This window comes from Cricetulus griseus, chromosome 2 (assembly GCF_003668045.3).
Source record: "Cricetulus griseus strain 17A/GY chromosome 2, alternate assembly CriGri-PICRH-1.0, whole genome shotgun sequence".
Taxonomy (NCBI): domain Eukaryota; kingdom Metazoa; phylum Chordata; class Mammalia; order Rodentia; family Cricetidae; genus Cricetulus; species Cricetulus griseus.
In genome coordinates, this window is record NC_048595.1 from 35,680,780 (window position 1) to 35,708,442 (window position 27,663).

Genomic DNA, 27,663 nt, shown 5'->3' on the forward strand with positions numbered 1-27,663 from the left:
CAGTAAAAGGAGAGAGAAGGGAGGAAGCTTTTAGGCTGGAAGTCGGTGTTTAGGAGAGACAGGCACGTTTGATGGGAGGGAAGGAATCCAGATCTCAGCGGGAGAAGGGGGGCATTGAGACCAGTGAGGCGCACTCAGCAGGGGAGCGGGACCCGAAGGATTCCAGAACTTCCCACAAGTGAGGAAGGTCAGACACCACAATGTCGACTGGAGGTCTAACTTCCAACGGGTTCCCGACCTCTGAAGCGAGAAGGTGAGGACTGTGTCCCGGGATCCTGAGGGAAGTGAGAAGGAAAAGGAAAGGGGAAATGGGACAAGAGACCGTGCCCTGCCTCTTTGAGAATCTCACCGAAGGCACCAGGCTGTGAGTCAAGGCTGCGCGCGCGGCAGGGATGCCGAGCCCTGTTTCTCAGACAACTCTCCCAACGTTACCTGAGGCAGGACTGAGCCAGCGAGGGAGCGTCTGCACCGGCCGGAGGGCGAGGGAGGCGGCGGCCCAGAGCCAGCATAGCAGCTGCCGGACGTGGCTGTTTAGCCTGCAGAGGAGGTAGGGTTCCCTCGCGCAGAAGCCGGCGATTCCGCGGGGCCAGCGGCAGCGCAGGAGCGGGAGGCTACTGCCATGGCCTTGCGGTCCGGTCTGCTTCCCCCCGCCTGCTCGGCGGGGCCCGGAGGCGGATCACCGCTAGCTAGGACTGAGAGGGCAGCTCAAAACTCTCGGCTCCCCGCGGGCGAGCGTCTGAAACGCCTGGGGGCAGGGCTGGGGGCGGGGGCCTCCGGGGCTCCGCCCCTCCGCAGAGCAACCAATCAGTAGTCAATCCTTGACAAACGAGCTAGTAGGGTCGTCCAATTAGCGCTAGGAATGCCACGTGGTACGAGGGTGGACACAATGGGCGTCCAGAGAGACCAATCAGCAACGCCGGGCGCCAACACTTAGAAGGCGAAGGGAACCAATAGGAAGGAAGTGAAGGTAAAAACAGTGTATTGAAAAAGCGGAACCGAACTGCAGAGAATACACCTGGGGGAAAAAAACCTGAAGAGTCTCTAAGAGGGCGGGACGGTAAACACAAGATAAACCAATCAAAATCTCCCAAACAGAAGCGATTGATAATTGATTAAGCTAACAGAACAAGCACTAGGCTGGCGCGGCTTTTGAATAAGGTGTCCTGCAGGATGGCAGTATGAGGAGCTAAAATACATCATTCCTAGCGACTTGAGAAAGAGCAACAAGTAGAACTAAACGAAATGCGGAGGGAAGAGATTGGATTTGGTGAATTCTTAAAGGATAGGTGTCACGAGCTGCTTGAAAAGGAGAATTATGAAAGATCTTCGTTGGGGTTAAGAATTTTACCCAGCCATTCATCAGGTACAGATTTATTTCATCATACTTTCCATGCCCATGGATCTCAAGGGTTTATAGTCTTATACCGGAGCAGACTGCAATAGGAGAATAAGGGCAGATTGGTACAGGGTTACTCCCAGGGTTTGGGGACCTCCCTTCAAAAATCTAAAGTCTGCCCTCTTCCTGGAAGTAGAGATTTCTTGGCAAATATGTGGGACATAAATAATTGAAATAGGACTAGGAGCAGAAGGCAGTGGTAGAGAGTGTACCATGTGGCCTGGGTTCAATCCCCTGTACTGACAATAACAACAACAACAGAATAAAGGTGGTCCCGATGGCAACTGAGTCTAAGAAAATGTATGGTAGGAAATAAAATTGGAAGAGGCTGAACGTGGATGGAGCTTAATAAAATTATAATTTTATGTGATTTATTCTTCAACAGAAGCATAACCAAAACGGGGCATTGTTTGTGGAAGAGTTATTAGTAGCTCACAGAATCTCTGAATTGAGATCCCCGGAGCCCAGATCTTTGGCCGGTTCAGAATCATTCTGGCATAAATTATGTGCTGCCACCTGGTGGCAGTTCAGGTGTTAGTTACTGTTCCACTGTTGTCTTTTGACATTTCCTTTGCCAGATTTGGCACCCTAGTGAGTCTCTCATAGAGCTTTATACAAACAGTTGATAAGTACTACTGGTAGCAGAGTTTTAGCATGCCACCATGCCAGATGAATTACGTGCCCAGTGAAAGGCAAGGAGAGGCTTGGTGGGAAGACTTTGTTTTGTTTTGTTTTTCGAGACAGGGTTTCTCGGTGGCTTTGGAGGCTGTCCTGGCACTCGCTCTTGTAGACCAGGCTGGTCTCGAATTCACAGAGATCCGCCTGCCTCTGCCTCTCGAGTGTGCCACTGCCAGAGCAACAATGGTATATGTACGGATCTCTGAATTGAAGGCCAGCTTGGACTAAAGAGTGAGTTCCAGGACAGCCAGGGATACAGAGAAACCCTGTCTCAGGAAAAAAAATAAATAAATAAGAGTGGGTCTAAACGACAAAATTTTAAAATCTGGGGCTAGAGATGCAGTCCAGTCAGCAGAGTGCTAGTATGCATGAAGCCTGGGTGTGGTGGCATATTCCTAATCACCCCAGCCTTCAGGAAGTGAAGGCAGGATACCAGGAACTCAAGGTCATCCTCAGCTACCACGGAGTCTAGGCCAGCCTGGGACACTTGATACCTGGCCTCAAAATAAATAGATTAATATTAAATAGAAGGGGAAGGGAAAACAACACAGCGGATACAACCATTTACCATGCAAGCATGAGACTCTGTAATCCCAGCACTCCCCCCACTGGAGATGAGAGGCAAAGACTAACACCAGAGTTGTCCTCTAATCCCAACGTGTGCACTAGAGTGTGAATGCACACACTCATTCATTCACACACAGACATACAAGACAAGTATGATAGTATATGCCTGTAATTCCAACACCTGGAAGGAGAAACAAGGCCATCTTTGACTATATAGAGTTTGAAGCCAGTCTAGACAACACAGGATTCTGTCATATACACACCAAACAAAAAACAAAAAACAAACAAAAACAATAAATAAATAAATAAAACTAGGTCTGAAACCAAGTATGATATCACTGTATCACATGTATCCCAGCAATAAGGACTCAGGCAGGACTGAAACAAGCTGTGGCCAGTCTGAACTATAGAGTTTTAAGCCAGCCTAAGCTTGAGTCCCTATTTCAATAAATAAATAATAGGTAAAAACAAGGGTGGAGAGATGGCTCAACAGCTTTTCCAGAGGACCCTGGCTCAATTTTCAGCACCCATATGTTAATTCCAGTTAATTGCCAGGTACCAGGCAAGCACATTGGTACAGACATACATGCAGGCAAAACATCCACTCACATGAAATAAAAATTTAAAAAAAGAATAGTAAAAACTCTCCTCCTCCTCCCCATCCCTTTCTCCCTCACCCCTCCTCTTCTCTCTGGCAAGGTCTCAAAATACAGTCCTGACTGATCTAGAGATTGCTAGAGATCAAGCTGGCCTTGAACTCAGTGGTTAGATCCACCTCTGCTTCCCTTCCCAAAAGCTGGGATTAGTGATGTGCACCACCATAACCATCAAGAGACCCTACTTCTGCCCACGACATATACATGCTCAGAGTATAACACACACACACACACACACACACACACACACACACACACACACACACACTGAAGGAAAGAGTGTGGAAGACATCCCTGTAGCTATTCAGTGTCTAAGATCCTCTCTCTGTAACGCTGGTTACTAGTTGGGACACAGATTTATATATACCCGGTTACTGAAAGTAACACCTGTCTTACTGCCTCAGCCTTTTATTGTTTGTATTTCAGATAACTCTCCTCTTGCCAGAACTAAGAGTTGGAACCTTTTCATAAGCTAACTATATATTTTAGTGCAGGGTAAATGCATACAAAGACCTAGTTGGTGGATGGGTGGCATTATCTTCTGTCTACAGTTACTACTGGAAGAGGCTTCATGAGGTCTCTGTAAAATGCCGCTGATTCTTAGGAAATCTTGAACCCTCTAGAGCATAAAGTCCAGAAAAGAAGAAAGTAAAGCTGCCCTTCGATGCCTAAGAAGATATACCTTGTCAGGTGGTGGTGGCGGACACCTTTAATGTCAGCACTCAGGAGGCAGAGGTAGATGGATCTATGTGAGTTCCGAGGCCAACCTGGTATACAGAGCAAGTTCCAGGACAGCCAAGGCTGTTACACAAACTGTCTCAAAAAACCAAACCAAGGGGGCTGGAGAGATGGCTCAGAGGTTAAGAGCATCAACTGCTCTTCCAGAGGTCCTGAGTTCAATTCCCAGCAACCACACAGTGGCTCACAACCATCCATTATGAGATCTGGTGCCCTCTTCTGGTGTGCAGATATACATGGAAGCAGAATGTTGTATACATATTAAATAAATAAAATCTTAAAAAAAAAAAAAACAAGCCAGGTGGTGGTGGCGGACACCTTTAATCCCAGCACTCAGGAGGCAGATGAATTTCTGTGAGTTGGAGAATAGGCTGGTCTACAAGAGCTAGTTCCAGGACAGCCTCCAAAGCCACAGAGAAACCCTGCCTTGAACAGCCCCCACAAAACAAACAAAAACCCACCAGTATACCTTGCCAGGTGGTGGTGGCTCATACCTTTACTTCAGCACCTGAGAGTCAAGAAAATAATTTTTTTAATGAAAATAATAGAATTGGAATCATGGAATTATTTTCTCATGACAATTATAGCAAAAACTACTTTTTGGCTAGGTGTGGCAGTAGACAACTTTAATTCCAGCACTAGAGAGACCAAGGCAAAAGGATTTCTGCAAATTCAAGGCCAGCCTGGTCTATATAGCAAATTTCAGGAGAGCCAGGACTACATACAGAGACCCTATCTCAAAAGAAACAAATAAGGCAGGCGGATCTCTCTGAGTTCGAGGCCAGCCTGGTCTACAGAGCAAGTCCCAGGACAGGCTCCAAAGCTACAAAGAGAAACCCTGTTTCAAACAAACAAACAAACAGAAAATAATAAAGGTTTGGGCAGAGGGTTGTTTTGTTTGCTATTGTAGATGACTAAGTTTCAGGGAAACTGAGAAGCCTACTGCAAGCATACAGGTAGACTACTAAGGATGAGGAATCTGGAGTAACCCTCAATAAGTAGTATGACAATGGGATTGTCTAGATGTAGTGCCCACCCGAGCATCATAGTCTCCTCTGCAATTTTATCAGTACTGCCTCAGATCAATATCCTAACCCATTCTACTCATCAGAACAGGGGAAAATACTTCTTTCCAAGTTCCCCTGAGCCTGTAGTTAAAGGTGTTTATAAGGGGCTGGAGAGATGGCTCAGTGGTTAAGAGCTCTGGCAGGCTGGGCAGTGATGGCGCATACCTTTTATCCCAGCACTTGGGAGGCAGAAGCAGGGGAATCTCTGTCAGTTCAAGGCCAGCCTGATATACAGAGTGAGTTCCAGGACTGGCTCCATAGTTACTGAGAAACCCTGTCTTGAAAAAACAAAAACAAAAAAATTAAAATAATTAAAAAAAAAAAAAAAGAGTACTGGAGGAGAGATGGTTCAGTGGTTAAGAGCACTGCCTGCTCTTCCAAAGGTCCTGAGTTCAATGTCCAGGAACCACAAGATGGCTCACAACCATCTGTAGTGAAATCTGGTGCCCTCTTCTGGCTAGCAGACATACATGCAGGCAGAACACATAATAAATAAGTCTTAAAAAAAAAAAAAAGCACTGGTGGCTCTTGCAAAGGACCAAGGTTCAATTCTCAGCACCCACATGGTGGCTCACAACCACTTGTAACTCCAGGTCCAGGAGATGCCCTCTTCTGACCTCCACAAGCACCAGGCACACATGTGGCAAACAGACAATATATGCAGACAAAACATTCTTACACAATAAATAAATTAATTTAAAAAAAAGGTGGCCTGGCAGTGGTGACTCACACCTTTAATCCCAGCACTGGAGAGACAGAGGGAGGCAGATCTCAGTGAGTTCAAAGCCAGCCTGGTCTAAAGATCCAGTTCCAGGACAGCTAGAGCTACACAGAGAGAGAGACCCTATCTCAAAAAACCAAACCAAACAAACAAAAAGAGGTATATCGTAAATGTCAGATTTCAGAGGCAGAGGTCCTACCTAGGAAGCAGTTAGGTGAAAACAAGGAAATGAGCAGCAGAATAGATCCCATGTGATTGAACACTCGTAGAAAACACATCAGGGAGAGTTATACCACTTTATTTTAAATTAGCTTGGGGAACGGAATGACGGGACAGTGAGATGCCTCGCTAACAAGAACACATACCAGAGGGGGTGAGAAGATTGCCCCGGATGGAAGCCTCATCTCATTCTTCTTACAAGTCCTTACAGGTCACTCTGGAAGAACCTGGGGCCCTGAAGGAACAGATCCTCTTGTCCAAGACTCTGGCCATGGGACTGAGAGCTTCCGGGTTCCAGGTTAGAAAGGGTATTCTGGAGTTCTAAGATTAAGGAAAATGAAAACAAACCATTAGCAAGACTGTAATATGCATAAAACTAGGCCCTGGAACCTTCCTGGAAAGTACATACAGGCCTGGTGTCTATGTGCCCATTCTATGGTGGTTTCTCACTGTCTACCTGTTTCAGTCCCCCATCTGCAATGAAGTGATTTAATGCAGAACACTGTGGCACATTTCTGTAACCCTAGCACTCAGGAACTTGAGGCAGGAAGATTTTGAGTTCAAGAGCAGGCTGGGCTCCATGGCAAGCCTGAGCTTCAAAGGAAAGCCTGACCTTTAAATAAATATTAAATGATAACTACTTTGGCTTCTCTTCAAGTCACATAAATATTTTGCCTTTCACTAAATTAATATTGCACAATAAAGTAGCTTAACTCTCCCTGATATATAACACGGGTAAAAGACAATGCCAAATGATCACACAGCTACAGTCAAACACCATTCAGGTTCAGCCTCCCCCAGAACTGTCCTTACCCCTATCTAGTTTCTTTAAAAGTTCCCAGCTACGACCACAGTCTGGAAGACTGACTTCAGAGCTAGATGAAGAAACAGACATGGCGAAGATGGTGGCCAGAGGCAGCTTAGATTGCCGAGCATGAACAGAGGTCCTAGAAAGAATAATCAAAGGTATAGATGGTGATGGATCTAGGACACTCTTCCAGCATAAAACTGTTTTCCTTTCTGAGGTCAGGATTCCAGACTCCCACCTCACTCCCCCCATTATCATTCAGACATATAAAAATATATCCCAAGTCTGAATCAAATGACGGGTGCCTAACATTGGAGCCAGCAGGATGACTCAGTTGATAAACATGCCTGCCATCAAGCCAAACAACCTAAGGCTGGTCCTGAGAACCCATATGGTAGGTGAGAATTGACTCCTATTGGTCCTCTGACTTCCACATACACTTCGTGGTACATACATGCCCACATATATACAGACTAAAATAAATAAAATGCAAAAAAAAAAATTTAGTGATGTAGGTGAGCATAATAGCACACACCTATTATTCTATACTCAGGAAGCAAAGACAGCAGGTTGGTGAGTTTGAGGCCAATCTGGGCTACCCAGTGGAACTCATCTCAATAATAATCAATCAATAAATAAGTAAATAAATACTGAGTCTGGTAACATATTCTTGTAACACCTGCACTTGGGAGGTGGAAGCAGGAGGATCAGGAGTTCAAGGACAGCCTAGGTTAGAATGTCCAATGCTGTTCTTATGAATAAAACCCCACACACTCAGACCCACCACCCCAACCAATCCTATCCAAATTTAGAATAGTTGAACTTTGACCTCTATGACACAAATCCCCTCTACTGACAAAGCACACAAAACTTCTGACCTGAGGAGGTAGGGGTCCTCCTTCTGGGCATCAGGGGCCTCTGTCCTGGTAAACTCCAAGGTCTGAACCTTGCCTTTCTGGTCACTCTGTAGGTGTTCCAATGTCTGCCAGACCATGGTGCAGAGGGAGGACTAAATCTCTCCCATTCCAAGGTAAACCCCCTTCCACAACTCCCCTCCTCAATGGGTGAGTGTCTTCATGCAGGCAAGGACAGTGACTCGTGTTTACAGCAGAGAGACCGGGAAGAACTGCTTTGGGAGGATATGGAATCAGCATGGGGAAGGATGATGGGGCTAGAGATGGGAGTGGGAGAAGATATCTCGGCCTTTCTGTAGAGCAGGATAGACAAGAAAGATGGGGACTCCATGAAGAAATACATAGAGACTGGCCTAACCCTGTCCTACCTTCCAGCTGCGGGCCTGAACCTCGCGTCCTTCAGCAATCTGTTCCAGCAGCAACTCCTGATGATGGCCTGAAAAGTGGGACAGAATATGAGGGGACAGCCGGGTAGTGGGGGCGCACGCCTTTAATCCCAGCACTCGGGAGGCAGAGGTAGGCGGATCTCTGTGAGTTTGAGACCAGCCTGGTCTACAAGAGCTAGTTCCAGGACAGCCTCCAAAGCCACAGAGAAACCCTGTCTCAAAAAAACAAAACAAAACAAAACAAAACAAAAAGAATATGAGGAGACAATTCTACAACTTCACTCCTTCTTCACTGCCTTGTAACTGAACTGACAGAAGAAACTTAAACATGTTCTGGTCCAGTGACTGGAAAGACTCCAAGCTGATGGGAGACACTAAATTCACACCATGAGAGACAAAGAGCAAAATAAAATATTTTGCCAAAGGCTAGGGATGTAGCTTGGTGGTGAAGCACATGCACAGAAAGTACAAGGCCCTGTGTTTGATACCCAGCATCACACAACATACAAATCACACAATACGTGGGGCATTGGTGGTGCACGCCTTTAGTCCCAGCACTCGGGAGGCAGAGGCAGGTGGATCTCTGTGAGTTTGAGACCAGCCTGGTCTACAAGAGCTAGTTCCAGGACAGCCTCCAAAGCCACAGAGAAACCCTGTCTCAAAAAACAAAAATAAAATCACACAAATACACAAATAATAGTAACAATAATAGCAATAATAATTTGCCTGGCCAGGGGTGGTGTCATATGCCTTTAGTCCCAGAACTTGGGAGGCAGAAGCAATGGGTTTCTATGAGTTCAAGGCCAGCCTGGTTCATATAGTGAATTCTAGGACAGCCAGAGCTATGTAGAGACTCAGTCTCAATAACAGTAATAATGATGATGATGATGATGATGATGATTGACAGACTTTTCAATAGCTCAAACAGGCAGAGGTATGGCCAGTTACTGGAAGAAAAGAAGATATTCCAAAAACAGGGACAAGGGAATACTCTCAATCTTTTACTTACTCAGCTGGTCTCGAAGCAACTTCAGTTCCTCCCGAAGAATCTCTGACTCTTCCCACAAAAGTTGGTGCCTACATGAGTGACAACAGTGTCATTCTAGAATCAAATAACAAACCCAAAGTCGCTAGAGATTACAGCTCAACACTAAGGGTTGTCTGCCCAGCATGCACAAGGCCCAGGGTGCAATATTCAACATCACAGAAAAACAAAATAAGGAGGCCAAACTTCTGGTATGCCAAGGGTTCAGAAGCCTCAAAAGAGGAAGCCTTGGGGCTAGGAAGATGGCTCTGTGGTTATGAGAACCTGTTGCTCTTAAAGAGAATCTTGATTTCCAGCATCCACATGGTTGTTCAAAACAATCTTTAACTCCAATTCCAGGGGATTCAACTCAACAGGCATACATGTGGTGCTTAGACATGCATGCAGGTAAAACATTCATACATATAAAATGTAGTGGCAGCTTGTTCTGCCAGTGGATTTTTGGTGGTGGCAGCATCCTAGGGGCGTGTGGCTTCAAGTATTTGGAGTGAAGGCAGATTTAAAGGAGTCCACACATTAAAAATTTTTTTCTTGTCCTTTTTTGTTTTCTGAACAAGGTCTCACTATATGGCCATAGTTGGTCTACAATCTAGAGCAGGCTGGTCTCAAACTCAGAGACCTGCTAGCCTCTACCTCCTGAGCCCTAGAATTAAAGGTGTGTGTGACACCAGGAAATAAATCTTAAATAAATAAACAAAAAGATGCAGTCCTGCCCATCACTTACTCAGTCTGCAGTTCTTGGTGAAAGCCACTGAGCTTCCCTGGTCTTGTTTTCATTTGGGTTTGGACTAGCTCTTGAACTTTGTTCCGAAGGCCCTGCAGTTCTTTTCGAAACCCTTCCAGGCGTTGTTCCAAAAGGGCTCTCCCTTTTGGGCCCTCCTGAAGCAACTTTAATGATGCTGCAGTGGAACAAGTGAAGGAAACTGCTCTAAGAGCTCCACACACAAGCCCAGGCACTACTTGCAAATCAAAACAAAAAGTGCACATACAAAAGCTACATAGCAAAATTGTGGGCACACACATATAAAGTTGTATGGGGCTGAAGAGATGGCTCAACCACCAAAGGCTAAGCCTCACAACCAAAGGTTGTATGTAGATTAGCAGTAGAGCATAGCTCAGCATGCATACTCTGATCTTAATTTTATTTTACTTATTTTTTGTTTTGTTTTTGTTTTTGCTTTTTCGAGACAGGGTTTCTCTGTGGCTTTGGAGGCTGTCCTGGAACTAGCTCTTTGTAGACTAGGCTGGTCTTGAACTCAGAGAGGTCTGCCTGCCTCTGCCTCCCAAGTGCTGGGATTAAAGGTGTATGCCACCACCGCCCAGCCTGGTCTTAATTTTAAAACTCTGTATGCTATACAAGAAGAAAAAACTCCCCAATACCTTCTAGAGTACTGATCTTGTTCATCTGCTGTTCCCGATCCTTCAACAGGCCCTGCACAGCATTCGTTAGAGCCCCAGTCACCTATCCAAGTAGAGAAAAACCAGAAACTACTTTGTAAGTCATTTTCCCAACTCCTAATATTATCCTCTCACAGTACCTCCACATACAAACACCTAATACCTCACCTGGGCCTGAGCCTGAAGCTGGGATCGGAGTTTAATAACTTCATCCCACAGAGAAGTTGAGCTGTGGGATTCAGTGCAGGTCAGTTTCTCTCCAAGAATGGGAGTCTTTAGAGCCCAAGGCTGATGAGCTTGGGCCCCTGGCTGAGGAGGCAAGTGATGAGGGGAAATCCAGGTGTCAACCAGGTTCCCTATTGAAGGAATAAGGAAGGGACAAGAGCAGGGTCTGTCTGTGTAGGAAATCAGAGTTCCAGAAGGGAAGTAGCTGGAATTGAACAGAATTGTAGATGATACAGGCCGGTACTGGAAGAAAGAAGGCCTTAAAAAGAGAAATGGCTGGGAGAAAGGACGATACTTACCTGTAGAGGAAACTCGAAGAGGATATAAACTCTGCTACAAAAGAAAACAGTTCCACAAGCCAGTGAGCTTTCAGTGTCCTACGCCCTAGCCTAGCCTCCCAATGGGGTAAGGAGGGGGGGTCGGGAGGGAAGGTTCTTGTGCCTCCTCACCTTAATCCGGGCCATATTTTCATCAGTTGAATTGAGAACTGCATGAAGCTGATCAGACCAGCTAGGACTCCTGTTCATCCTGAAGCACTGGGGACTGCGTCCCTGACTTTTCCTGCTCTTGCTCTCCCACACCAAGATACCCGTGGTACAGCCCAGGACAGGCCACAGTGTTAAACGGAAAGAGAAAAGTGGGGATAGGAATACTAAGGCTACAAGTACAGTACCACAGCAAAACTGCCAACCTGGAACTAGGGAACGGAGTTCTTGGAGAAGTGGGAAAGGGGAGAATACTATAAAATACAGATATCAAGTGAGGGTAGAATGAGCTGAATCTTGGTTGAAACCTCTCCAAATCAAGGACGCTAGCACAATCTCCACGTCAAGTCTATGTCAGTCACCGCTACCGCCCGTGAGTTCAAAATCTGGTAGGCGGAGAATGAGATTTAAGAGCGGGTGCCGCAGCGCCACTCGGGAAACTGAGTCCGCTTCTTGCGGAGACAACAGGCAATAGAGGGCGGAAATACGTTTCCCTGGAGGCGTCCCCGTACGTTCATACACACCCACACTCCCGTGAAGCTTGTCGGGACACGGAGTCTTACAGCCTCTATTATGTTCGGGCCCCGAGGACCAAATGAACTACATGTACCAAGATACATCGTGCAGAGTCAACGGAATCCGTTACTATTCCTTTACTTCCTGGGAAATGTAGTCCAGTCTGGGTTGAAACTTACAAGCTTAAGTTAACTATGAGACTCCATTTCCCAGTAAGCTCAGCGGTCAGCGTGCGCTATGGAGCGGCATGTCGCAGAACTGAAGCTGAAGATTGAGGACAGCTTGTGTCCTTTTGGCTTCGAGGTTTACCCCTTCCAGGTTGGTTTGTCTTCCCTGTGGCCCTAGGACCAGCTGTATGATTGGCCTCGGCGCCAAAAGTGTGAGGCCCGGTGAGCCCTTTTTATCCAACCCAAGCTCCTATCGGGGCCATCTAATGTCCGGGTCGTGGTGTGAATGTGAAATGGAGCTTTGTTTAAAAGGTAGAGAAACAGTCCCTATGTTTGTCCTTTTACCTCTTTATGATGTCAAACAAATGAATTGGATACAACCCACAATCTCTAACCTTTCATCTTCGTCATTTACAGTAGAAATTTAACCCTCTTGGTCTGGAATCACCGGACACTTCCAAAGGAATTAAGAGAGGTCAAAGTTTTGGAAGGTTGGCATGGCTGTGTATTAGGTCAGAAGAAGAGAGAAGAGTATTCCTGATGTTGAACAAGACACAATTGGCTAGTTTGTTCCGTCAGCTAACAGAAGGCTAATTCATGGTGTTGCTTGCTATCAATACAGGACTGAGCATAGAAATTCCTCTCGCTCGCCTGGTACAGAAGTCTCTGTAACCACCATCTCTCTTCACCCCACCCGATCCCGCCCTATCCCACACTTTCCTCCCACAGTACTGAGTGAACATGTATGCTTAGGACACAAACCTAAACTAAAATCATCTTGAGACCTTTTACCTATCTTAAGAGACTTCCCATTTCCTACCCATGCCATTGAGCTGCCCACAGTAAGAGTTAGAATGAGGTACTATAGAGAAGTAAGTTAAGTCTAGTTTGAAAGCATTTGCTGGAGGAAAAAAAATGAAATTAAATCCCTGAAGGATGTATCCACAGAGCTCTTGACCACCATGCTTGAGGTCTTAGGTTCAAACCTCAGCAGTGAGGAAAAACAATGAAACTTGAGAGCTGAGGCTGTAAACTTAGTGATAGCATTGGCAAGGCTCTGGGTTTAATCTCAGAAGCACAAAAGTAAACAAAGAACTGATGAAAAGATTGATTGAAACGAGGGAGGGTTATGTATGTCCTAGAGTAAGAATTTGGAGGCAGTGATGGATGGCAGGTATCGGGAAGAACAAGAGTGCCTATGTGAGGGCCAGGCATGGTGGCAGAAGACTTTGATCCCAGCACTCTGGAGGCAGAGGCTTTAATACCACCTGGTCTACATATGGAGTTCCAAGTCAGCCAGGACTATATAATGAGATCCTCTGAAAAGGCGTGTGCATGGTATGTATAGTCTAGGAAATGGGGATTAGTGTACTGAACAGAGTTAGCTGTAGCTCTCTCTGCCTGTCATCATAAGATCCTGTTACCTTCCCAGTCCTGCATCCAACAGCCACCATGAATAGCCCCTGAATCTCCCAAATTCATAGTTTTTTAACCTAACAACCTATCCTGTATTCCCAGGACACTTCTTTCATTGGGATTACTATAAGCTGCCATCTAGGCTCCAATCCATTCTCTATACTGCAACCAGATCTTTCTAAACTATCAGGTGACTTTACTCTTTTAAGTTAAATGGCTCCTCACTGTCACCAAATTGGAGTCATAGTTAAGTTGGTATTTAAGGCAAGGCACAATCTCACTCCTACTAATCTCTCAAGCCTTTTCTCCTTAGTTCAGAGCCTTCACATCCACCAGACTAGATAGTCTGCTTTTCTCAAATGCTATTAGAACATTTATTTTTATTTTTATTTTTATTGGTTTTTCAAGACAAGATCTCTCTGTGTAGTCCTAGCTGTCCTGGAACTCACTCTCTAGACCTCAAACTCAGAGATCCACCAGCCTCTGGGCCCCCAACCCCCACCCTTGAGTGCTGGAATTAAAGGTGTATGCTACCACAGCCCAGTGATCTGAGTGCATTTCTACATAGTGAGACCCTGTCTCAAATAAATAAATAAACAAACAAACAAACAGCAGATTCTCTATCCCCCATATCAACCTTCAGTTTCCTTACCAGCCCCCAAAACTGGATTTCAGTGTTTTTCTTTTTTTTTAAGTGTGGTTTTAGCACCAAGTAAATTTTTTTAAAGATTTTATTTATTTATTATGTATACAACATTCTGCTTCCGTGTATATCTGCACACCAGAAGAAGGCACCAGATCTCATAACGGATGGTTGTGAGCCACCATGTGGTTGCTGGGAATTGAACTCAGGATCTCTGGAAGAGCAGTCAGTGCTCTTAACCTCTGAGCCATCTCTCCAGCCCCGATTTCAGTGTTTTTCTAATGTCAGAGGATACTTACTTGGTCCTGCCACAGGACTGGTCATAAGTGTCACTTTCTGTTTGTGGTTTGTTTATAAACTCCAATCCTAAACCCCTGTCAATTGCAGATAGATTGCCCATACAAGGTTAATATGCATATATTACAGAGCATCAGTGAAAGTTCTGTGAATGAATGAAATAGAGATGGGTGCAAAATGTATGAGGCCTTTAATACAAAGCCAAGGTATGGGCCCAGTTCAGGCCCAAGCTGCTAACCAGACCTGAACTTTCTGTGTTCCAGGTGGCATGGTACAATGAACTCCTGCCTCCAGCTTTCCACTTGCCCTTCCCAGGACCTACCCTGGCCTTCCTGGTACTCAGCACACCTGCTATGTTTGACAAAGCCCTCAAACCCTTCTTGAAGAGCTACCATCTCCAACCACTGAGAGACCCCGTGGATCAGTGCGTATCCTACCACTTGAGAAGTGTTGTGGAGGTAAGGCTCAACTTTCCTTCAACTCCCAAACCTACATTTTCTTCCTATTGATCAGGCTCAGTGTAGGGTCTAGACTTAGGGGTAGGAACCAGGTTTTACCCTTTCCCTTATCACACTCCCCATCTGAAATCAGTTTCATAGGGTGACTACAATGATGGGCAGCTATATGAACCTCAGACTAGTCTTAATCTCCAGTTGTAATATGAGTAAATCCTATATCTTTTAGGCATTGTTCAGTCCTTTGCTCTGGGCTTACAGGCTCTATGCTGTCTTTGGAGCGTTTTGAAGACAGAACAGTATTTCCTAGCCTGTACTCATTTATATGCACATAAATTTGTACATATAAATTCTAGGATCTTCCCACCCCAGAACTGTGCAATTCAAGGCACAATAAGGGAGGCTTTTGAGCAAAATCTTTTGCATTTCCCTTCAAGCACAGGCCTTTCCTTCACTTAGCAGCTTCTTGGGATAAAGTTATGTTTTCCCTTCAAACAGAGCTTTAAATGGAGAATTCCAGCAGAGGGAGGTAGAGGCAGGAGGATTAGGAATTCAAGATTATCTTTGGCTATATATAGCAAGTTCAAGGTCATTCTGGCCCTGTCTCAAAAACCAAACCGTGAGCTTATAAGAACAGGACCATGTTAATATACAACTTAGGCCTTCGTAGAACAAAGTCATGCATGACTCCCATCATGCTAACAGGAGCTCCTTATTCTGTCCCAGAAGTTTCCAGAACTGCGAATGGAAGTCATTGCTGACTATGAGGTCCACCCCAACAGGCGCCCTAAGATTCTAGCCCAGACTGCAGCCCATGTGGCAGGTGCTGCTTACTACTATCAACGACAAGATGTCTATGCTGACCCATGGGGGACCCAGGTTAGTGAATACATGTGAATGAACAAGTGGGGACTGAGAAAAAAACAGTAAAGACTTCTCCAAGTATCCCTATGAGGTCCCACATTCCTTCACCTTCCTTTGATGAAGCTGATACGTAACCCAGAACAAAGTGTCTATGGTCCTGACAAATAGGCCACCTGCTTTCTGGCCCCTTAACCTTCTTTCTGTTTATCTGAGGACTAACAGTTCAAAATACCTGGTGCTTTTTAATGTTTCAAAAGTATTTACGAGCCAGGCGGTGGTGGTGCATGCCTTTAATCCAAGCACTTAGGAGGCAGAGGCAGGTGGATCTCTGTGAATTCCTGGTCTACAAAGTTACAGGATAGCCAGAGCTGTTAACAGAGAAACTCCATCTCTAAACCCCCCATCCCCCTGCCAAAAAAAAAAGTATGTACTGTGTGTGCAGATGCTTACGGAGGTCAGGTGAGAGGACAATTGCAGGAGTCAGTTCTCTCCTCCACCATGTGAGTCCTTGAGGATGAACTAAGGTTGTCACACTTGGCTGCAAACACCTTCACTCACTGAATCGGCTCACCAACTTCCTGGTCTGTTTTTTTGTTTTTGAGACAAGTCTCTCTACATCTCTGGCTGTTTTAGGACTCACTGTGTAGACTAGGATTGGCTGTAAACGCATATAGTACCTGCCTCTGCCCCGAGTACTGGGATTAAATGCTTGTGTAACCAAACCTGGCCTGATCTGGTCTGTTTGTTTTTGGTTTTGAGACAGGGTTTCTCTGTGTAACATTGTCCGTCCTGGAACTCACTCTGTACACCAGGCTGGCCTTGAACTCAGAGACATACTTGCCTGTTTCCCAAGTTCTGGGTTATAAACCACTACCAGGCTTGCCTGCTCTGTTCTTAAAACTTTGTGTCACATGGCTGTCTCAGGAAAACCTAAAGGCAGAGTAGTGATCAGGAGACCAATACTGAAACTGGGAAGCTGCCTGAGGTCAATGCTCAGGTGATCCCTTCCTTATTCTTTAGAATGATTCTATGAATAGGTGGTCAAGAAGAGGACAGGGACATTGAGATGGAGGTAAAGGCACTGTGTACCACACAAACATACCAACCTGGAACCCGTGTAAAGGTGAGACAGAACCAAATTCTTGAAATTGTCTTCTGATCCCTATAGGAACATTCACATACACACAATAGATTTCTTAAAAATCAAGGGGGGGGGGGGTAGACGACGAAAAACAAACAAAAAAATGAAAAGAAAAATTTTAAAATATAAAAAATTAAAAAAAAAAATCGGGGAACGAGCAGGCTGTGGTGGCACATGCCATTAATCCCAGCAATAGGGAGGCAGACAGGTCTGTGAGCTCAAGGCCAACCTGGTCTACAGAGTTGCAGTACAGCCAGGGCTGCAAAGAAAAACCCTATCTTGAAAAACCACACCAAAAGAAGAGGGAAAGAGGCTTCTGCATGGAATCTGTGTGCACAGAGTAGGAAATATGAGCAAAAACCGGGGCTCAAAGGCCAGGGCCATTTGTTGCTCTTGCAGATGTTTTCAATCCCCAGCACCCACTTGGCTGCTCACAACCATCTGTAACTTGCCTCTGTAGGTAGTTTGCATGAAGGGTAACCACTCATACTCATAAATTGGAGGGGGAAAAAAAAAAGCTTTGGACCTAGTGTCAAAATGACCTTTGTAACTTGATTTTCTTTGCCCTCTCCCCAGCACATAGCAGGTGTGTGCATCCACCCCCGGTTTGGAGGCTGGTTTGCTATCCGAGGGGTAATGTTGCTGCCAGGAACGGAAGTGCCAGATTTGCCACTCAGAAAGCCCCCTGACTGTGTGCCTACAAGAGCTGGCCGCATCGCTCTGCTTGAAGGCTTCAATTTCCATTGGCGTGACTGGACTTATCGGGATGCTGTGACTCCTGAAGAGCGGTACTCCGAAGAACAGAAGATGTACTTTTCCACCCCACCTGCCCAACGTTTGGCCTTATTAGGCTTATCCCAGCCCTCAGAACACCTTAGCACTACATCTGAGCATCCCAGTTCCATGCTTACCAAGCCTCAGGATTCCAGCAGAGCACGAAGCTGGCTTAGCCCCAGTGTCTCACCACCTGTATCCCCAGGCCCTTGATACCTGTATCCCCAGGCTCTTGTGGGATTCCCACTTATGGTAGATTTATTTTGGGTAGAATTTGGGTTTTGAAAAAGCACTTTTAGCCAGTTGGTGGTGGTGCTCACCTTTAATCCCATCACTGGGGAGGCAGAGGCAGGCGGATCTCTGAGTTTGAGGCCAGCCTGATCTACAGAGTGCCAGGATAGGCTCCAAAGCTACACTAAGAAACCGTCTCAAAAAACCAAAAAAAAAAAAAAAAAGCAAAGCACTTTGTTTGCTTTTGCTGTTTTTCCAGATAGGGTTTCTCTGTAGCTTGGCTAGCCTCAGACTCACAAAAATACTCTCTGCCCGAATGCTGGGATCAAAGGCATGGGGCTAAGCACTGGGGCTAAGCCAGCTTCGTGCTCTGCTGCCTGACTTTGTTTTTCAAGACAAGGTTTCTCTGTGCACCCCTGGCTGTCCTGGAATTCACTCTGTAGACCAAGCTGTCCTCCAACTCAGCCTTTGCCTCCCAAGTGCTGGGATTGAGAAGGGTACCACCACCACCCAGTGAAAAAAGCAGATTTTTAAGAATATTTCCTGATGATAGCTCTTCAAAGAGAGTCAAGACTCAGTTTACATTGGTCAAGACAATTCACATGCCAAGGCAGACTCAAAATCAGCTGCTTCAAATATGGGACTCATACCATTACTATTTTTGTGTAGTAAAGATACTATTTAAGAGTTGTGGTTCTCAATATTCCTAATGCTGTGATGCTTTCATACAGTTCCTCATGTTGTGGTAACCTCCAATCATAAAATTGTTAGTTATGAATCACAACGTAAATGTTTTCCTATAGTTTTAGGCAACCCCTGTGAATTTTCCCTTCGACCCCCCCCCCAAAGGGGTCTTGACCCCCACAGGCTGAGAACCGATGATTCATTCAGTGGATCCTAGGGTTATGCACCCTTTAAATGGTACCCATCATGTAGGGCTATGCCAATTATTTAAATAAACTATTTTGACACTGTCAAATAGTAAGTAGTTATTACTGAAGGCTTAAAGAATCTTACACTTTTCTTATCAAATACATCTAGTTTGATTCTGGAATGCTGGAAGGCCATGGTACAGGATTGTTTTGTCTGCTCTCACCAAGAATCCAGGAGAAATTTCTTGCTGACTTAACAGTAAGGGTCAAAAAGGAGTATCCTCTAATCATAGCCAGAATGCAAGAAGTTGAATATAATCCTATCCAAAGCCACTACTTTGCCTGTTCTCTCCAAAGAGATAGAAGCCTACCCCTTGCCCCCATCCTGATTTTTCAAGTCTCACCTGAGCAACACCCTTATTTTTTGGTTTCCATAAACACACACACATAAATCGCCACATAAAAAAATAAATTCCTCTTTAAAATCTAATATTGCCTTAAAATGAATCACCAAGTTCTCAGAATTCAAGTTTAATAGACACTAAAAAAAAAAAAAAAAAGAACAGATATGTCAGACAGTCTACCTACAACACAGCTCAGACCATTCCTGATAGTGGAAGAAAGGCTAACCACCCCAGCACTGTAGGAAAGGCATGTTTTGGATCACACATTTTGTTTTGTGTATTAGCACAAAGAGTGTAAGAGATTTTCTTCTGGTGCAGCCTGGCAGAAAAATGGCCCCAGTGCTCACTTCTGCTTAGAGAAATATTCTTTGCTCTTTTGGACATCAGGCTTGATGGTATCACTGCCAGGTTTCCAGCCAGCTGGGCACACTGCAAGAAAAAGGTATCATTATTCATTAACCTGCTCAGTAGGGAGCATCTCACTCCTACCGCCTCAATGAACAAAGGGCTGTCTCCTTGTGGTGGTACATGCTGGCAGGATGTGGTGAAGGAGGATTGAGTTCAAGGCCAGTCTAGATCACAAATTTTCAGTGGTACATGCCTTTACTCCAGCCCAGTTCTGACAAGCTAAATTTCATGATGATCAGAGCCCTAAATGGAAGGAAAAGAACTGACACTACAGCTGTCCTCTGACCTCCACTGGTGCTTCATGGCATGCATACACACACACACAAATTTAAACAATAGGAGGGGCTGGAAAAATGGCTCAACAGTGAAAGAGTACTGACTGCTCTTTCAGAAGACCTCAGTTCAACAGGCAGGAATGGTGGCTCATAACTGTATTCCTAGCACTTGGGATGCTGAGGAGGAAGATCTGTAGGAGTCTGAAGACAGTCTGGGCTACATAGTTATAGGCTAGCATTGATTACATAGGAAGATACTATCTCAAAAAAAGGAAGCATACTAAATCATGTTTAGACTTTACAAAAATTAAGCTTTCTTTTTATGTGTATGGATGTTTCTCCCACCCCTATTCCCCCCACTGTAAGATTTAGTTTGTGTTTTAACTTTTCTTTCATTTTTATTTTATGAGTATTTTATCTGTGCACCACAATGTCCAAGAAGGCCAGAAGAGGGTATCAGGTTCCCTTGAATTGGAGTTACAAGATAGTTGTGAGCCACCCTGTGGGTTCTGGTAATCAAACCATAGCCCTCTGGAAAAGCAGTTAGTGTTCCAAATCCCGAGCCATTTCTCCAGCACTTATTCTTCATTGTGTCTCTGTGTATATATGAGTACCCAGAGACTATAAGAGGATGTCAGATCCTCTGGAGCCCAAATTACAGGCATTCATAAAAGCAATTTGATTTGAATTCGGAGCACTAAATTCAGTTTTTCACAAGAGCTGCATGTGTTCCTAATTACTGAGCCATTGTCCAGTCACCTTCCTCAAATATTGTGATACTAGGCAGTAGTGTCATATGCCTTTAATACCTTTGATTCTATAACTTTAACTTTACCCTACCTTTTTTTTTTTTCCTTTTTTTTTGAGACAGGGTTTCTCTGTATTGCTTTGCAGCCTGTCCTAGCACTCTATAGACCAGGCTGGCCTGGAACTCAGAGATCCCCCTGTCCCTGTCTGCTCCCCTCCCCCCCCAAGAGACAGGGTTTATTATGTAGCACTGGCTGACTTGTAACTTACTATGTCCACCAGGCTGGTACCAAATTTCAGAGATCCATTGGTCTCTGCTACCTGGGTGCTTGGATTAACAGTGAGATCCTCCTCAAAACCTGCAGTCAGTGATTCCAAATTACCAGGAGAAGTGAAGATTATGAAGTCTGAACAAAAAGCCTTTGTTTTCTTCTCCAGGTTTATTACCCCACCCCCACAGACCACTCTGACCCACAGACTTCCATTTCTTGCATATACACAATTACCCTGTTACCTAATAGCCTTTGCACCCTACCATACCAATGTCTCATTACCAGGCAGATGACTTACCTTCACCATGTTTGTCAGTGAACTGGAAGGCCTGGACTAGTCTCAGAATCTCATCCACAGATCTTCCAACAGGAAGATCATTTATAGTGATCTGTCGAAGGATACCTTTATCATCGATAATAAAGAGGCCCCTGGGTAGAAGAGATTGGCAGATTGAGAAAAGCATTACATTTCAAAATTTTGCACTGTTGGAAGTCCTAAGGAAATATAGGACTTACAACTCTGTAAGTTATAAGAGACCACTATATTGAACAATGCAATGAGAAATAGATGCAGCTCAGGTGGTAGCGTACTTGCCTAGCATGCAGAAAACCCTCAGTTTTCAAACATATATAATAAATATAAATTTAAAATTAAGCATGCAATCCCAACAGGCAATTCATTGGAACTCACTTGCCAGCCAGTCCAGCCTACCTGGCAAGTCTGTAGCCAATGAGACACTATCTCTAAAAAACAGTGGACAGTGTCTTAGGAACAACACTCCAGGTTGTCTTCTGACATCCACAGGACACATATACACAATGAAAATGACATGAGGAAGGATGCTCCTCAGATTGTATGTTGACTTTTCCAAGTAAATGACTATTAGCGAACTAGACCATTCTCATAGTAACTGCTACCTCCCACACTTTTAAAGTACATACCTGAAAGAGATACCTTCATCAGCCTTTAAGACTCCATAATCTTGAGCAATGGTGCGCTTGGGATCTGATACCAAAGGAATGTTCATGGGTCCCAATCCTCCTTGTTTCTTGGGTGTATTAATCCTGCAGCAAAAGCCACTATTAGAATCCATTCTTTCAGGGCCTGGCTCAGCCATTAAGAATACTGGTTGTTCTTCCAGAGGACTCAGGTTCATTTCCCAGCACCCATATGGCAGCTCACAACTATCTGTCATTCTAGTTCCCTCACACATACATACATGCAAGCCAAACACCAATGCACATAAAAATAAATAAATCTAAAAAGAATCCATTCAAACCTTTGTGAATAAAGAATATTAACTGAACCTATCACTCACATTTTGGCTACTCTTTCCCCAAAAATTTCCCATCAGTAAACTAGATGGCTTGACAACACTTTATAGAGTAATCACCAGTACATACCAGACAACAATTCAAGCTGCTTTGCCTCTGCTGCTAGGTAGTAAAAGGAAGTTGGAGTCCAGAAGCCAATACTTAAGTCACTGCCAAACCTCTAAATTTGTTCAATAAATCCACAACATACTGCCAGGTATTGTGGTATACACCTGTTTCTCACCTACTCATGAGGCTAAGGCTGGAGATACTACAAAGTGAAAGAAAGCCAGCCGAGTTACATATTAACCCTGACTCAAAAACAAAAACACCAAAAGAACTCCATATTCCAAATGGACCAAAAACTTTACCATGCCAGATGACAAAAGTGAGAATCCACAGAAGCTCCAATCACTTGGCAGTTGAGTTTCTTAAATTCTTCTGCCCTATCACTGAAAGCAATGATCTCAGTGGGGCACACAAAAGTAAAATCAAGAGGGTAAAAGAAGAATACGACATATTTCCCTAGGAAAGAAAAACAAATAATCAAGAGATTAGCTTTGAAACAAAAGTTTTTGATGGAGGGGGTGCTGATACATGCCTGTGATCCCAGCACTCAAGACAGAAGGACTGTTTTGAGCTTGAGGCCAGCTGGACTACATACACAGTAAGAACCAAGTGAGCCAGGGTTAGAGACACTCTTAATGAAAACAAGAAATTTCCAGGAGATTCCTTTGCAAAGACATTTTGCTGTGGAAGACTTTTCTGAGACAGAGTTTCTCTGTATAGCTTTGGAGCTAGAGCCTGTCCTGGAACTTGCTCTATAGACCAAGCTGGCCTCGAACTCAAGAGATCCACCTGCCTCTGTCTCCCAAGTGCTAGGATTAAGGGCATTCACCACCACCACCACCACCACCACCACCACACTACACTGTGGGTGGGCGGTGGGGGGAAAGCAGCAAGAATGCAATTCATAAATGATCCAACACCAGTGCTTACAAACAGTACCTAGAAAATCACATATGGTGATAGATACAGAAAGCAAAGTCAAAATGGATGGATTTTTCTCCTCTACTGTAAAATGATGAACCCAAAAAAGAAGTCAGGGTGGGCTGCAGTGTTAGGAAGACTGAGAGTTGGAGACCAGCAGGAGCTACATAGTGAACTCCAGGCTAGCTCCAAGTTGCATAGTGAGACACCCTTCAAAAAACAACCACCTACCCCAAAACACACAAAAACACTGGGTGTGGTAGCTAATTCTGCCTGTAATCCTACTTTCATGAGACAAACGCAGGAAAACCACAAGTTCAAGACAAGCCTAGGCTATTTAATAACTTCCAAGCTAACATGAACTACAAGAGATCCTACGTTAAAAAAACAAAACAAAACAAAAACAAAAACAAAAACTGCCTGGTGGTGATTGTCAAATACCTTTAACCCTAGCACTCAGGAGTCAGAGGCAGGTGGATCTCTGTGAATTCAATCTACCCTGGTCTACAGAGCAAGTTCCAGGATAGCCAGGGCTACACAGAGAAATGCCTCAAAACCAAACAAACAAAAAACTGAAACAAAACCAGCAACAAGAAAAGTTCCGGGTGGGAATTCAAGGCCATTATCCTAAGACTTCGGTGGTAGGGATAGGAGAATCAGGAGTTTGAGGTCATCTATCAGCTGGCTGTTCTCAGAGGTCCCAGATTTAATTCCCAGCATTCACATGATGGCTCACAACTGCCTGTTAATTCTCTGCCTCCTCCAGCACCAGACATACATGTATGATACAGACAAATATGCAGATAAAACACTTACACGCAAAAAAATAAACAATAATGAAAAACAACAACAAAGAAAATCAAATCCTTTACAAAACAATGAAAGGATAATTAGGCAATCTCATGGGTAATATTCTCCCTTTCCATCTTGTTATGGGCAGGGTTTCTTGTTTCTGTTAAAATGTGGCACTACAGTCTAATTGGCTCCATCTATCTTGAATAGGACTAGTGGGATTATAGAATCCAACCAATGGCCAGATGGTGGTGGCGCATGCCTTTAGTCCCTGCACTTGGGAGGCAGAGGCAGGAGGATCTTTGTGAGTTCCAGACCAGTCTGGTCTACAAAGAGCTAGTTCCAGGATATCCTCCAAAGCCTCAGAGACACCCTGTCTCAAAAAAACAAAAAAAGGATCCAACCAATAAAGCAGGGCAGTGGTGACACACGCCTTTACTCCCAGCATTCAGGAAGCAGAGGCAGGCTGATCTCTGGGAATTGGAAGCCAGCTTGGTCTACTGAGTTTCAGGAAAGCCTCCAAAGCTACAGAGAACCCTGGGGGGGGGGGGGGGGGTGCGGGATCCAAACCAATGAATCCTATTTTTTGTTTTAAATGTAGGTTACATGGATTAAAATGAATTTGAGTCTTCAGGCTTGTGCAGCAAGCACTTTTACCTGATGAACATGTTTCCTAGCCTTCACAGGCAATGTGTAATTTCATGAATCACAACAAATGTGTTCCTAACAAGCCAAACAGGACAGGATTAGAAAAATTTCACAACCACAAGCAAGTACCCAGTCAGAGTACTGGTAGGTAACAGGACTTCTAGCTGCAATTTTACTTTGGTAACTCCGATTATCACTAAAGTAAATCTTCAAATGGGTCATGAAGCCTCTCACCATACCAAATGGCTGAACCACTGGAACATTTCCAAGCATCCACTTATTTTCAGGTAGCAACTATGTCTGAAAGTCAAAACAAGCAGTCCTTTGGACTCAACTAAGCAATCTCTGTGGCTTTGCTTAACAAGCACTTTGAAGCCTCAGTAGACCAAGCCCTACAGGGCAGAGAGCAACTACTCCCTAGACCATGTGCCAGGGTCACCTCCCTAGAGGTGCATTTTAAACTGTTTGCGGAGATCTTCTCCATAGGACAAATACTGTCTGTTCTCATCCCAACAACAAAGTGTTGTCAAGTAATTTAACCGAATATTTTACCCAAAAGCTATCTCCAGAAACTCACCTACCACTAAGAAGGGTACATTTAACACCAGAGTTGGAGGCTTGCACCTAAGCAATCTATGTTCTCAGTGGTCCCAAAAGACCTAACTACTGAGACTGAAAGGCAGGAAAGGAAGAATGAGGACTAGAGAGACAGCTCAGCAGTTACAGATATTTGTGCTGTTTTTGCAAAGGACTGTGGTTGGGATCCAAGCAGCCACATAGCAGCTCACAACCATCTGTAACTACAGTTCCAGGAGTTCTAACACCCATGCACACAAGCAGTATACATATATACACACAGGCAAAACATTCACACACATAAATACATATATACCTTTAAAAACTAATTAAGGTGGTTGATTTATACTTTGCTTTTTTATTTTTGAGATGGGGTCTCACTATACAGCTTTGGCTGACCTAAAATCCAGAGACCTACTTGATGCATCACTACAACATGAAATGTAATTGCAGGGATCAAGTCGTCCCTGTGAGCAGAAGCAAACAGCTCCAAAGACTTGATTTGTAAGACTAAATGTATGTAAGTTTTCTTAAAACAAGAGATGAAGGGAACTCTAAAGACAGCTCAGGGGATGGAGAGATGACTCAGAGGTTAAAAGCACTGACTGCTCTTCCAGAGGCCCTGAGTTCAATTCCCAGCAACCACATGGTGGCTCACAACCATCCATTATGAGATCTGGTGTCCTCATCTGGTGTGCAGATATACATGGAAGCAGAATGTTGTATACATGATAAATAAATAAAGAGCACTGCCTGCTCTTTCAAAGGTCTTGAGTCCAATTCTCAGCAACCACATGGTGGCTCACTACCATCTGTAATAAGATCTGGTGCCCTCTTCTGGCCTGCAGGCATACATGCAGGCAGAATACTATATACATAATAACAACTAAATAAACCTTCAAAAATAAATAAATAAAAGAGGAAGGGGAGAAGGCCAAGCATTGATGGCAGACACTTCTTTGTTTTTGTTTTTCAAGACAGGGTTTCTCTGTGTAGCTTTGGAGCCTATCCTGGCACTTGCTCTGTAGACCAGGCTGGCCTTGAACTCAGAGATCTGTGCTGTGATCAAAGGAGTGCACCACCAACACCCGGTAATGGCAGACACTTTTATTGGAAGCAGAGGCAGGCAGATCCCTAGGATTTTGATACCATCCTTGTCTAAGTATCAAGGTACAGGTCAGCCAGGGGATAGTGAGACCATGTCTCAAACAACCAAACAAAAAAGAAAGAACTGGCCGGGCAGTGGTTGCACCCACCTTTAATTCCAGAACACAGGAAGCAGAGGCAGGCGGATCTCTGAGTTTGAGGCCAGCCTGGTCTACAGAGTGAGCACTAGGACATCTAGAACTATGTAGAGACCTTGTCTCAAAAAAAAAAAAAAAAAAAAAAAACCCAAAGGAACAAAAAGAAAAATAACCAAAATAAAGTGACAAGGGTGGGAAATAGAATTCAGTGGTAGAGGGCTGAAGTCCTGAATTCAATCCCCCGAAATTCAAGACACAATCTTTCTGGAGGCTGCTCTTCCAGAGGACCGGGGTTCAATTCCCAGCACCCACATGGCAGCCTACAACTGTCTGTAACTCCAGTTCCTGAGGATCTCACACCTTTACATCAATGCACATAAAAATTAAAATATACATAAAAAAAGATTCTTACTGAGAACATAAGTACTGCTAACAAGGTAATCAGGTAAATGTAAGAGGTTTATACCTAGGATAACTTCCCTTGTAATCACTGTTCTAACCATGACTTCACTTCAACATGGAAACATGTTGCCCAATGTAATTAATTCTTACCTCTGTATTCACTTAGGCAGATGTCTCTGAATTGTCCATCTGGCATAACAGCTGTGGCTTTGAAGTTGGGGGCAGGATACCCAATTTTTGCATTTCCTGAAGACATCTTGCTATCAGCTGAAAAAGCAACAACAAAAAATTGAAACAAGCCTGTTTTTCTAAATAAGCAACAGCTTTCACTTACCTAGGAACTTAACTGGAGTTCAATCAAGGAACTAACTGTCCAGTGACCTTTAATATATTGTTTTATATTATAATAGTAAGCACAGGCTAGCAGTCAAGGGTCACAACCCAAATGCTCCAACTTCAAGTAAAACAAGACTGAATATCAGTCTTTGTTTTCACTTAAAAACAACTCCACACTGTGTCTAATGTCAGCTCTACCGCTCTTTCTGAACCAGTTTTTGCAACAGCATTTTATTTTACATATGCACTGGGCAGAAGCAGGAAAGAAGGGGAAACACAAGAATCCAAGCAACACAATGCCAGGAAATTGGCATTTATTGCTTCAAAACTTTAGGTGTTGTTTAAGCAGAAGTTCTCTCTGCAAAACTAGTTTGAGGCCAACCTAGCTTAAAAGAGACCGTGCTTTTTTTTTTTTTTTTTTTTTTTTTTAAATGTTTCTGTCAGAACAATGGAGCTAATTCGGGCACTCTGGATGCTGAGGTAGGATACTGAGCTCAGGCAAGACTGAGAAAACTTGTCTCAAGAAGTTTCTTGATCAGGGAGGCTATGTAAATTAAGGCACTTGCTGCCTGGCCG

General features: G+C 44.3%; 4 protein-coding genes across 9 annotated transcripts in view; 1 reads left to right on the top strand and 3 right to left on the bottom strand.

Moving 5' to 3' along the window:
* Positions 1-740, bottom strand: part of Tesk2 (testis associated actin remodelling kinase 2) — an 89,840-nt gene extending 89,100 nt beyond the window's left edge. For all 3 annotated transcript variants that reach the window (XM_027402577.2, XM_027402576.2, XM_027402575.2), the window contains exon 1: positions 433-740. The gene's annotated coding sequence lies outside the window, so the exon portion shown is untranslated. The remainder of the gene's footprint in view (positions 1-432) is intronic.
* Positions 741-6,100: 5,360 nt separating this feature from the next.
* Ccdc163 (coiled-coil domain containing 163) lies at positions 6,101-11,791 on the bottom strand. Of its 2 annotated transcripts, none has more exons than XM_027402572.2 (10): positions 11,268-11,791; positions 11,118-11,148; positions 10,762-10,949; positions 10,576-10,657; positions 9,920-10,094; positions 9,160-9,227; positions 8,133-8,200; positions 7,729-7,832; positions 6,856-6,989; positions 6,101-6,363 (listed from the first exon to the last, which is right to left on the bottom strand). In XM_027402572.2, exons 1-10 carry the CDS (start codon positions 11,343-11,345, stop codon positions 6,248-6,250), a joined length of 1,044 nt encoding a protein of 347 aa, XP_027258373.1. In that variant the 5' UTR covers positions 11,346-11,791; the 3' UTR covers positions 6,101-6,247. The 2 variants fall into 2 exon arrangements, with proteins under 2 accessions (XP_027258373.1, XP_027258372.1); XM_027402571.2 differs by having other exon boundaries at positions 11,118-11,151; positions 11,268-11,790.
* Positions 11,792-11,959: 168 nt separating this feature from the next.
* On the top strand, positions 11,960-18,000 carry Mmachc (metabolism of cobalamin associated C). 3 transcript variants are annotated; one of them, XM_027402574.2, is made up of 4 exons: positions 11,960-12,137; positions 14,606-14,800; positions 15,527-15,676; positions 17,379-18,000. In XM_027402574.2, exons 1-4 carry the CDS (start codon positions 12,057-12,059, stop codon positions 17,787-17,789), a joined length of 837 nt encoding a protein of 278 aa, XP_027258375.1. In that variant the 5' UTR covers positions 11,960-12,056; the 3' UTR covers positions 17,790-18,000. The 3 variants fall into 3 exon arrangements, with proteins under 3 accessions (XP_027258375.1, XP_027258374.1, XP_035295579.1); XM_027402573.2 differs by having other exon boundaries at positions 11,973-12,137; positions 15,524-15,676; XM_035439688.1 differs by having other exon boundaries at positions 12,116-12,208; positions 15,524-15,676.
* Positions 18,001-19,426: 1,426 nt separating this feature from the next.
* On the bottom strand, positions 19,427-27,007 carry Prdx1 (peroxiredoxin 1). The gene is made up of 5 exons (NM_001246765.1): positions 26,902-27,007; positions 22,471-22,624; positions 21,728-21,850; positions 21,084-21,214; positions 19,427-19,512 (listed from the first exon to the last, which is right to left on the bottom strand). Exons 1-5 carry the CDS (start codon positions 27,005-27,007, stop codon positions 19,427-19,429), a joined length of 600 nt encoding a protein of 199 aa, NP_001233694.1.
* Between the last annotated feature and the right edge of the window lie 656 nt (positions 27,008-27,663).

Excerpts from the sequence above, each read along its gene's own strand:
- Ccdc163 (XM_027402571.2), bottom strand. The coding sequence starts at position 11,345 with ATGAACAGGAGTCCTAGCTGGTCTGATCAGCTTCATGCAGTTCTCAAT. Across the intron at positions 10,950-11,117 it reads TCTTCGAGTTTCCTCTACAG|GGAACCTGGTTGACACCTGG; the intron begins GTAAGTATCGTC and ends TTCCTTCAATAG. Across the intron at positions 6,990-7,728 it reads GAGGACCCCTACCTCCTCAG|GACCTCTGTTCATGCTCGGC; the intron begins GTCAGAAGTTTT and ends TATTCTTTCTAG.
- Prdx1 (NM_001246765.1), bottom strand. The coding sequence starts at position 27,007 with ATGTCTTCAGGAAATGCAAAAATTGGGTATCCTGCCCCCAACTTCAAA. Across the intron at positions 21,215-21,727 it reads GATGAAGGTATCTCTTTCAG|GGGCCTCTTTATTATCGATG; the intron begins GTATGTACTTTA and ends TCTTCTACCCAG. Across the intron at positions 19,513-21,083 it reads CACTGACAAACATGGTGAAG|TGTGCCCAGCTGGCTGGAAA; the intron begins GTAAGTCATCTG and ends TTTTTCTTGCAG.
- Mmachc (XM_027402573.2), top strand. The coding sequence starts at position 12,057 with ATGGAGCGGCATGTCGCAGAACTGAAGCTGAAGATTGAGGACAGCTTG. Across the intron at positions 12,138-14,605 it reads TCGAGGTTTACCCCTTCCAG|GTGGCATGGTACAATGAACT; the intron begins GTTGGTTTGTCT and ends TCTGTGTTCCAG. Across the intron at positions 14,801-15,523 it reads ACTTGAGAAGTGTTGTGGAG|AAGTTTCCAGAACTGCGAAT; the intron begins GTAAGGCTCAAC and ends ATTCTGTCCCAG.